Here is an 11,883-nt window from a genome sequence, read left to right on the forward strand (position 1 = left end):
ATGGTTATCCTCGTCAATCATATAACTCTGTTACATAATAATTTTTTATCATGGTCAATCACATAACTCTGTTATTTAATAATTTTTTAAAAATAACTGATTAATAATTACGATTTTTAATTATCAAAATTTATTTTATTTTGTAACCGTGGTTTCCACGGGTTATAACCTAGTAAGTTATAAGTTAATAAACAATTTTTTTTATTATTTTGAAATTCTTTTTATACTTATTTAATATGATTATAAATCCAAATCCGTTTCTTCCTAAATTTTGGGAAAAAGAAAAAACCGACCTCTCCGGGTTTACTGGGAGGCATATGAGATTTGGATCGATTGAGCCTTAAGAAACCGTCATTTTCTGCGGATTATTCACCGGAAAACCTAATTCCGATTATCATCGACAACCAGCGCCCTACAGGTTTTCACTTCACCTTCATGTTTCATTATTTTCTGTCGTTCTATATGTGAAATGTGTCCTCCGTACGTGCTTGCATTTATGCGCAAATGCCTGTTTATCGAATCGTAATTTTACATTCTTCGATTTCGTTTCGTATCTAGCATTACATGAGCGCCGTGTCTTAATGACAGTCCGATCGATGGATTACAGTTCTAGTAGTTAAGTAATTACAGATTCTAGATGTGATATAAGTGCTAATTTACAACAGTTGAACTCGTTTTAGAATCTATGTTGTAAGAAGATGAACATTTTTGCCTCATGCATACTCTGTCTCTTTTCAACCAATTAAAGGTGTAACTATTGTTTTTCAATCCATTTTATATGAACAATTAGGTTACAATCTTGTTTATACCTAAACTCTGCATTCTTACTTACGTTGATCCAAAGCAAAAACATATATTTAATTGCTTGAAGTAAGTTATTGAGCATTCATTTGCAAACAACTGAAGTAGACACAAAGCTCATACAGTTCCCTATGCATACATACATAAAAATGTTTCTTCCTTATGTTGCTTCCTGTTTGAAACAGAAGGCAATGGAGATGGAGATGGAGACAGAAACGACCAAAGAGATGACAAGAAAGGAAAAGAAAGTTAACTGGTTTGCCTTCCTTTCAGACGACATCCTTTTACAAATCCTTAAAAAGCTTCCCGAAGCTTTCCTTCGTTATAAAGCTAAGCATGTCTGCAAACGTTGGTTCAATATAGTCACTAATAAGATCTTGCTAGACCATGCTTCTTTCATCCTCCAAACAGCTTATGATTCAACAGTGCGCCACGTGGACATAACAGAAGAACAACAAGGGCTACAAGTAAAAGTGCAAAATCTTGAAATTCCTATAGGAGGCCACATCATAACATGGTGTAACGAGTATCTTCTAGTAACGGATTTGGAAAAACACTAGTATGTTTTCAATGTAATCACAAACGAAGGATCATTTCTTCCACATTGTACATCTTGTGTTGAAGGAGACGACAATAACTGTGGAATGGCTCTTTCCTTCGATGGATTCAAGGGAGTATACAAGGTACTTCATGTGTTCATGGGCCCACCTCTTCAATGCCATATTCTTGTCTTGAGAAGAAACATTCTCTCCCGAATATCATCAAATTGGAAAAAGATTGAGGTTCCTTCTTACATGGATGAATGGATCCCTACTTATATGTACCAAAGGCGTCCTTATTGGGGTGACCCTGTTTCGGTTCAAGCGAGGTATTTCCATTGGAGGATCTGGGATTTTCATGGTGATAGGTGGTATCTGGTTTCCATGGATATGGTGAAAGAGAAAATGGTACGAATGAGTCTTCCTATACCTGAATCTAGTAATGTCAACTACACTGTGTTTGAGATGGGTGGTTTTCTCACTCTTATTCATCAATTTTCCTCTAAAAAAACTGACGTGTGGATGTTTAACGATTTTCAAACTGACATGTGGATTCTTAAAGATTTTGAGATGATGAAGTGGGAGAAGCTGCGTATAAGTATCCCGGATTATTGGTACTTTGGAGAATATTTTAAATATTTTCCAGATTCTGTCTCTGGAAGATGAGTATGAGATATTTGACATGCATAAGGCTTTCTAATTGGGATGGAGCTGTTTGTAGTTATGATCTGAAAGATTTTAATGTGAAAGAGCTTGACATTCAAATTGGATCTAACGATCGTCGTGTGCCTCATTCATCATCGCCAAGTTTTATATAGTCAGGTAATTCATAAACTAAAAGTATATAGTTCTTTGACAAAATTACACAAATGGTCCTTGTGGTTGGTAGAAAATACCACTGCAAGTCCTTTTGAGAAGTTTTTAACATTATTGGTCATTTTCAGGTTTAAAATGCAGACAATGGGTCCTTTTCTGCCACCCATCGTCTGCCTTTTAAACCTGAAAAGGACCAACCATGTTAATTTTTTTTTCAAACAGACTTGTAGTGGCATTTTCTGCCAACCACAAGGACTATTTGTGTAAATTTGTCTAATTTCTTGTATGCTATCCTTAATGTTTTTCTGATTACCTTTCTTGACATTTTGAACATGTATCAAGTTGTTTTTGCCTTGTAATTACACTTGAATTTGATATGATTTCTATTTGTATTTGTTGCCAGGATTTCAACAATGCATCAGTTCAGCAAATTCTCACAGGTCAAAGATGTTAACTCCGTAGTCAATCACATTTTATGATTCTGTTAATTTCAACTATGATCTTTTTTTTTGTTTTTGTTTTTTTTGGTTAACCTTTATGGCTACACTTGGTTTGGATTTTATGTGCTATGACATTATATTGTTTCTTTTAAGTTTTGCTAATCTGTCACCAACATAATTTCCAAACTCTTGTACAAAAAAGCAAGAAAATTTGATTCAAAGTGAATTAGGGGATCAAATATGTGGATAAACAAGCATACCATGTATCTTGAAGTGAGAAAAAAAAAATCTTACCAAATGTTTACAAATCAAAATATGAACAGAAAAAAAAAACACAGTGACCAAATGTGTACAGTTTAAACAAGTTGAATGTGTAAATATGTAGCTATGTCAAAAAAATATAAAACAATTTCCGTTGTTATAATTGATTAGATTTTTTGAGACATTACATAATGTATTGATAAGAAAAAAAAATTGAACATATAATTCGATAATTGGATAAGCTTTTTAAAGTACAATGTTTTATTAAGATAATAATTGAAAGTAAAACGTTGTAATAAAAAGAACTGGAAATAAGATGTTATAATACACAAATAGATGAAAGTATTTGCTATTTTATTTATTTAATTTTTATTTAGCCATTTGACAAAAAAAATTGTGATCGATCTAATCCATGTAAGTCAAATATTTTATTCTAATGAAAGAATTTTAGAAAACCCAACTACGAAAATGATACTTTAAATGAAGGGACATTGTGGAGGCCACTTAGAAAAAAAAGAGCATTAGGAGAAGAGTCTGGTTGTAATTTTGGTAGAGATAAGGGAGTTTTGTACTTTTGTTATATAAAGGGTGCAAGTGCAAAGGCAAAAACCAAACTTTTAGTCCATATAATGAAAAATGATAATAGCTAAAGTCTCAACAACTTCAGGTGCTCTTCGACCTTAATACAAAAAATATTTAAATATAATGTAAATTTGACACGTTTTTTTTTTAATTTCAAATTATATATAGAACCAAGTTTGGGGTTTGTTATATAGAATGACGGGAAAATGACTTAAAATGGTAACGAAGTTTCAAAAATATATAAAAAAGACCATTGTTTTTTTTAGTACACAAAATACCATTAAAGTATATTTTTTATGCACAAAATACCAATGAAGTACACATGTGTTCAAATAAAGTCTTATGGGTAACCTGCTACTGCAGGTAACGGAAAAATGTCTTAAAAAGGTAACAAAGTTTCAAAATTGTTCAAAAAATACCATTATTTTTTAGTATAAAAAATACCATTGAAATTTCCAAAATGTTCAAAAAAAAAATCATTGTTGTTTTTTCATAGCACATTTTGTTAACTTCGTTGTTTCCGGATTATATAGAACACAGTCATCGGAGATTAGTCAGTAGTCACCGTCGTACCAGTTCACACCAGTTGTGTACTATCTTTCATCTTATCACTCGATCAGTTTGTATCTAAATCCATATTTAGGAATTCTCATGAGATAACGTCACACTCGTTTCTCATTTGTGTCTCTCTTGTGCCGCAACACTAATGAACGACTAACCTTGATGTATAATATGTGCATCTATATAACGTATATATGTTTTAGGTTTGCACAATTGTTGCGAACTGATATGACGGTTCATGATCTCCGATAATTGTGTTCTACATAATCCGACAACAACACAGTTAACAGAAAGTGTGATATTTTTTAAACATTTTGGAAACGTCGTTACACTTTTAAGTCATTTTCCCATTTACTTGAAGTACCTGGTTACCACAATGTTTTAGTTGAACATATGTGTACTTCGTTGGTATTCTGTGTACAAATAGTAACATTAATGATATTTTTTGTACTAAAAAAACAATAATGGTATTTTTTGAACATTTGGAAACCGGGTAACCTACAATAGCCGGTAAAATGGTATTTTGTGTACTAAAAAAAACAATGATCTTTTTTGTACATTTTTGAAACTTCGTTATCTTTTTAAGTCATTTTTCTTAGAATGAATGGTATAACATCAAACTTGATGTGTATTATTAAGACTAAGAGCTGGAGGATTTGAAGTATGATTGGAATAGAAACCCAAAAACAATTTTGGTGTATTACTATTAAACAACAGTAAAAGTCTGTTTACGGTGAAATGGAATGCCAATGTAACTGAATTTGTAGTAATAGGATGCACAGGGCAATGAAATGGTTCATTTCCATTCTATTGTCATGGTGAAATACAATGACAACCTAATTGAATTTGTAGTAATGAAATTGATTGTTTCCATTCTATTTTCATTATTGATTATTTTATTTCCATTTTGTCATGATTGATTAAAATACACATGCTACAATTTTTTACAGCATTATACACTTAGAAAAAAAAAAATTTACATCGTAATAAATAGATATTAAAAAAAATTAAAAATAATATTCATCACATCAACATAAACAAATTAAAAGACCAATATTTTTATAATAATCTCATTAAAAATATAAATAAATTGAACACTTCAAAAAAATAAATGCGTAAGAGAAATATATATATGAATGTCTATAATCTAAACAGAAAGGAAGATGACCCATATCATACTGTCGACAACTAAAAATGAATAATCATAAAAGAATCGTCACATATACGTCCAAGCAACATCATAAGTCATATCTTTAATCATCCATATTTGTGTTCATCATTAACCGTGAGGAAGATTATCATCAACTCCTCATGTTGTGAGAGCATATACACAACTTTGATAACTTACAAAAAAGTCAAACAAATGACTTTGTTCATCTCTAATTTTCCATTTTGTTGCGTTCTTTTGTACCTAACAAGTTAAATCTAAAGATAAATAAATACAAATCAAAGGTTACGACTTGATAGTCATGTGATATATATATGTTGAAAAAGATACTAGCTTAGATTACTACATAGGATATTCACAAAAAAAAAAAAAAAAAAACTATATTATAGAAAAAACTAACTTAGGTACATTTTATAGAAACAAACATTGATTTTGAAAAATAGAACATTGATTAATTTGGGATCAACTTTTGTGCTACCTCCGGTATAAACTTTGGTTTTCTGTTACTGGTTTCTAAAACCCTCTAATGAAAACAATGAGTTTGAAAAAAAATCATACGACGAAGGAGTTAGAAAATATTTATATGTCGGTTTTTGTTGTGAATTTGGTTCTTATATGTTATACAACGCCTACTCTGTGCAAAAGCTGTTCTAAAATGGTTTGTTGCTAAGCCTTTAATCTTGGAAAGGAGTTTGGAAAGATGAAAATGAAGGACGCGTTCGATAAATTTGAATATTTCTAAGCTCTAGTGAAATATAAATGATTTGTAGTGGAATATCTTATTATGAAGGGATTGTGTAAATAAAGTTTAAAAATTTATATATCAAAACAACTTCAGAAATCTTTCGATGAATAGACAAGCAGAATGCACGACATCCATACCGCCTACCTTGAATCAACACATCCATCCTCAGCGTTTTCTTCTCTTCTCCTCACAGACCGGAGCATCCCTATTCCTGATTAGTCTGTTGATTTTGATGGCACTGTGCCAAGAGTAAAATGGGTCCTAAATAAAAAATTTGTTTATATGTAAGCAAATAACTTCGAGGGACTAAAAAGAATTAAATTAATGAAAAAGGGACAAATGAAAATTTATAAAAATTGAGGGCTAATTATATAACTTTTAGATCCTGATTTAGTAAAAAAAATTGGAATGTGGGTAGATTGTAAAACATGGAGGCTGAAAGTGTAATTTGGAGCATTAATGTATTTAAATCTGGAGATTTTTTTTAAATATAACATAATTTCTTAATAAACTTAGTAAAAAATAGCCAAAAATTAGGATTTATCTAAAAATAGCCAACGAAACATAGATGAGGCAAACACACCTACGATTTCGTAAACTTGTCTTTGGAATGGTCATCTTGATCTCGTGTTATCTATAAAAAAAATTCACCTTGCCAATTTTCAAAAAACATGAAATTGCAGATGACATAGCCATCTACGCTTTCCTCTCAAGTTGTCTAGGTTTTCTCTCAAGTCGTATGTGGTTTCCTTTCAGTGCGAATATACAAGTCGCGGATGTACATTATGTGCATTAAAGACTTGTATCATCGCAGATGGCCCTGCCATATGTGGTTTCGTTGTTCAGTTTTTTCAATAGTTGGGAAAATTTCATACACATTACTTATAAATTTCAATGTATAACTGATACGGCACACAATCATTTAGCTATTGCAATTCTTTTTCTAATAGCGGGTCACATGTATAGGACCAACTGGGGCATTGGTCATGGTCTAAAAGATATTTTAGAAGCTCATAAAGGTCCATTTATGGGCCAGGGCCATAAAGGCCTATATGAGATACTAACAACGTCATGGCATGCTCAATTATCTCTTACCCTAGCTATGTTAGGCTCTTTAACCATTGTTGTAGCTCACCATATGTATGTCATGCCCCCTTATCCATATCTAGCTACTGACTATGGTACACAACTGTCATTGTTCACACATCATATGTGGATTTCTCATAGTTGGTGCTGCTACATGCGATAAAAATGGTATATTAGATAACTTAAAACATTGTTTTGTAGAACGTCTATTTCACAAGAGAGAGAGAGAGAGAGAGAGAGAGAGAGAGAGAGAGGAGCTAGAAATTTTTTTAAGGTGTAATATATTGGGTAATGGATCATGAAACCGTAGGTGGACCACGAAACCGCAGTCCGTTTGACGAAATCCCATATGAGATATTGAGTCATGCAACGAAACCAAATACAATTTGACTCATCTGTAGTTTTGTTTACTATTTTAAGATACATGCTAATTATTTTTTTGTTGTTATTTTATTAGCTGATTCATTGATTTTTTAGCTCTTAATCAATCCATAGAGTATTTATGAAACCAAGATAAAAACCATGCTTTAACGCTATTGGGAGTGGTAACCACACCATCACTTCAAAAGTGTTGTATCATCTCCATGGCAATACTACTTCCTATCACTTTTCATTAACTACTCACTATCCCTTTTAATTGGTCACCACTCCATGTCACAAATATCATTTTAATTTTATATTTTATTAATACAAAATTTTTATATAATTAAAACTATTTTCAACAAATTAAATAAAAAAAATTACATTAATAAAACTAAAAACAGTTACCTTAATAAAACCTAAAAGAAAACTACATTAATGTGGATTAATTTCGGCCTTTACAAATTTTTGGGCCTGTACAACAGCTGCCGGGCTTGTCCATAAGTCAATCCAGATCTCTCTATCCTGTATGCATACGGTTTGATTTGAAACGAATTGATTCCAAACAAAATCCATACTTGTTCTGTTTCAATCATCCATTCGAGTATGTCGTATGACTATTTTTGGTTTCAGAGTTGAGACACATTGGGTTGGGGCTCTACCGAACGATCTGATCTCAGTTCGATTCTGGGTATTTTCCTGTCCCTAACAAAATGCTACCGTTACTTCGTTCCAGACGCTTTGCACAGCGATGTCCTCCAAAAAGCAAGCAACTTTTGACCTCCTACTTCTCCACCACCAGCACCACCGACAACCGCCATGGCTCGAAGCCCAGTCAACCATCACCGCCACCGATCCAGGTTCTACTCACTGAATCAGCTGGCCGTGGTGTTTTTGCTACGCGGAATATAGAATCCGGCGAACTCATCCATACAGCCAGACCCATGATTTCTCACCCATCTCTCTCCTCAATTGACAGAGTATGTTACTTTTGTCTCAAAAACACTCCAAAAGGTTCCGATTTTGAGGCGCAGAAAGTGTTGTTTTGCAGTGAAGAATGCAGGGAACAAGCAAAGGTATATATATATACATGCCCACAACCTGTTTGAGACTTTGTCTCTGAGAGAAATGCTCCACTGAGGTCAAGAAAATGGTACATGATCGTAACATACAAACCTTAATCGATCATTTTGTTGCCACATTATCCCCTAAATAACTGCACATTCACTCTCGATGTCAAAAGTAGTTGCTAATTTTCAAATTCACCAATGCTTATTGCAATCCTACAAACTCTCATTCACTCATGCTTATTTCATTTAGGGCTTCTATGAAGTTGAAAAGGAAGCTGATTGGTCAGCATTTGTTGCTCATTGTCGGTAAGGATCTTCCCATATTCCGATAGCCTTAGCCTGTTTTTAATTTCATATCTTCATTTATCAGATGATGATTTCTCTTTGAATTTTGATTATTCTCTCTTAAAGAATCCGGGCTTTAAAATACCCATTTCTTGCCAAACGATTAGCCTGCATGATTATATCCGGAATAGCTTCTGTAAATTCTCTAGACATACTTCAACCTGCCCTTTTGTCTCCTCAAATGATCTCACAGGTACATAAAACAAGACATAAAGCCTTGTTATTTTTATAAAATGTCAACTAATTAACCATATTTTCTCACACATTCTTTTAATAACATTTCCCAGATGGAAGAGGAGCTTGGTTTGTTGACAAGTGCACTAGAAGCTTCAGGCATGACAAGCAAACAGCTAAAATGTAACTTCACAATCTTTATCTAAATGCTGATTTTCAGTTAACTTATTATCTTAAACTGTATGTTTTGAATTAACCTTGACTAATTGACTATATATTATCAACAGTTTTAACTATCGAATGGTATTCTGGGGTACTTGCAAGAATTCGTATCAATGCTTTTCGTATTGAATTAGCTGGAGGCTGTTCTTATGAAGATCTACTTGCATCAGCAGCTTTATCAGTAGAATCAGAAGCTGCTGTTGGCAATGCTGTTTATATTCTTCCATCTTTTTATAATCATGACTGTGGTAAGACCTTGATATACACAAAATTATTATAAAATGAAAATTAGTATTTGATATAGTTTCTTGATTTTCTATGATATAGATCCTAATACGCACATAGTTTGGGTGGAAAATGTGGATGCACGATTGAAAGCTTTGAGAGACATTGAAGCAGGTCAGAGTCCAATACATGTCAAACACAGTATAAGATTGTCTGATGTCTGTTATGTTATTAAGAAGTTGTTTGATGATGTGGCAGGTGAAGAGTTGCGGATATGTTACATTGATGCAAGTATGGATCGTGATGCTCGACAAAATATTTTGTCCAATGGGTTTGGATTTGAGTGTCGTTGCCCTCGTTGTTTGTTAAATGATTGATAATGTCAATAAATTTTAAGTTGGATTACATGATTAATAAGTGTTAAAGAAAATATTACTCTCGCCCATTACTTTCACAATAAGTAACTTGTGTTGATAAGTGATGATCAACTTAGGCACTTTCATCTTCTTGAGATACTATTTGTAGTCTAACCGAAAAACTAGGTTTTAGTTGAAGTGTCTCATGGGAAATGAAAAAGCACATAAAGAAAGTCTCATGAGCTTATTAACGAGCAATCTCAAATAGTTTTTACTTTTCTTTAAAAAAAAAGAAACTATATTAGCCAGAGCAGGAGTCTGCGGTGGCTGAGTGCTTGTCATTGGGTGTTAGAATTTGATCAATGGAGCTTTTGAGCTCGAGGAATTCTTTTCTTGAAATACCAGTCTTCTCTTCTTTTTGAGCTGGAGTGGTGGGATCCACTCGATTCATCAATCAAGGGGTGAACGTTTGGACCATACTGGAACCGATTTGGCAGAAATGGATGGACCGTGGACCTGGAACTGGTTTGGCAGAAATGGGTGGCCAGACTTGTGGAAGCTTATCGTGTCCGGTTTTTTCTGGTTCTTGTACCCAACCTGATATAACTTTAGGTGCATATGGTACAAGCAGGGCCGGCCCATGGGCCTGGGCAAGCTGGGCGACCGCCCCGGGCCCCCAAATGCCAAAGGGCCCCATTTTATATTTCTTATATTAATTTTATAGCAGTAGCCCATTAGGTTTTAGCTTATTTGACCGGTTATTGAAGCCCAATGTGCCAATCCAAACAGGAAGCGGGAGGAATGAGCGATCGCTACTGGTGTGCGAGAGATGAGTGATGTCCGACTTCCAAGGCAAATTAAATCTTCAACGATCAATTTCCATGGAAAATCCAAACGGAGAAAGTTTTCTCCGGAATCGATAAGGTAAGCAACGGTCAGAACTCAAATTTGTTCTATTTCTTATTCAATTTCTGTTGAATCGATCTCGATCTCTGATTTCTTCTCCGATTCTCCATCTTTTCTGATTTCTGATTTAGGGTATCTGATTCTCAAATCGACATTCAAAATTCGATTATTTGCTTCTTGGTTTCAGTTTTCACGGTTCCTGATTATTGCCCTTCTATTTTTTGATTTCCAAGTTTCATTTTTTTTTTCCTGGAAAGACTGGAATAGCACCAGACCACTGAAATTCTGAGAATCGCTAGTCACAGACGAAATCGCATTAGCGTCTGAGACTCTGAGCATTCCAATCGAAATCGTTGGTTGTGAATTTGTGATTTGTGAAATTTCTTATGTTTCTGTAAGTTATACTTTCTAGCCTTGAATTGAAATTTCTTATTTTTCTGTGAATCTGTGATATAATGATATTCTATTCTTTTATGAATCTTTTTTGATCTTCAGAATTTTATGTTGTGTAAGAATCAGAGAATCCAACTTATCCAAATCCAAGTTTATGACCTTCTGATTGAGTGATTATGAATCCGTGTAACTCTCACTGTAAGTGGCCTCTCGATTTTTTTAGAGTTAATTTGTTACTCATTTGTTTAATTTCAGTTTTTGAATGTAAGAATGTTCATCATTTTAATCTGATTTCCGTTTTTTTTAACTTCATAATTTTCTGTTGTGACTTGGAGCTTTTTCAGTTGGCATTTGGCAAGTGCTTAGAAGTTATTTACAAGCTCACAACATTAGCATCAAAGGCAGCCAACAACAGGTGGTACAAAAGAACTCTTTTTTTTTTATTTGTTAAGCTGTTTGTTTCTTGTTAGGCTCACAACATTAGCATCACAGACAGCCAACAACAGGAGGTACAAGAGAACTCTTTTTATTTATTTGTTAATTTGTTTGTTTCTTGTTATCTGTTTACTGGTTGCCTTTTATCACTTATTTATGTAGTTTTTCTTTGTTATGTTTATGTATTAGGGTTCGTGCTCTGGCCTTTTTATTTTGTCGTTTTGTATTAATAGATGGTAGGTTGTTTGGCATCCGGGGTCTGTCCCGAAGTTTTTTCTTTACATAGGTGGGGAGTCCCCAGCCTTCAATTGTATTATTTTTTTTAATTAATAAATATTTCTGGAGGTGCCACACTCCTTTACAAAAAAAAATTATAAGGGCCCCAAATTTTTTTTTGC

The 11,883-nt window shown here is 33.5% G+C and overlaps 1 protein-coding gene and 1 long non-coding RNA gene across 2 annotated transcripts; both read left to right on the forward strand.

Annotated features, from left to right (window-relative positions):
• The first annotated feature begins 285 nt into the window (after positions 1-285).
• Positions 286-2,683, forward strand: LOC145121029 (uncharacterized). The gene is made up of 3 exons (XR_013714471.1): positions 286-418; positions 987-2,162; positions 2,560-2,683. It is a non-coding gene; the product is annotated as an uncharacterized LOC145121029 (long non-coding RNA).
• A 5,212-nt stretch (positions 2,684-7,895) lies between these two features.
• Positions 7,896-9,838, forward strand: SDG38 (SET domain protein 38). The gene is made up of 7 exons (XM_079054510.1): positions 7,896-8,435; positions 8,680-8,735; positions 8,841-8,967; positions 9,062-9,131; positions 9,236-9,418; positions 9,498-9,569; positions 9,654-9,838. Exons 1-7 carry the CDS (start codon positions 8,073-8,075, stop codon positions 9,770-9,772), a joined length of 990 nt encoding a protein of 329 aa, XP_078910636.1. The 5' UTR covers positions 7,896-8,072; the 3' UTR covers positions 9,773-9,838.
• The last annotated feature ends 2,045 nt before the right edge of the window (positions 9,839-11,883 follow it).

The sequence above is a fragment of the Lactuca virosa genome, chromosome 6 (assembly GCF_052849685.1).
Source record: "Lactuca virosa cultivar CGN04683 chromosome 6, Lactuca_virosa_CGN04683_v6, whole genome shotgun sequence".
In the NCBI taxonomy this organism is placed as follows: Eukaryota; Viridiplantae; Streptophyta; class Magnoliopsida; order Asterales; family Asteraceae; genus Lactuca; species Lactuca virosa.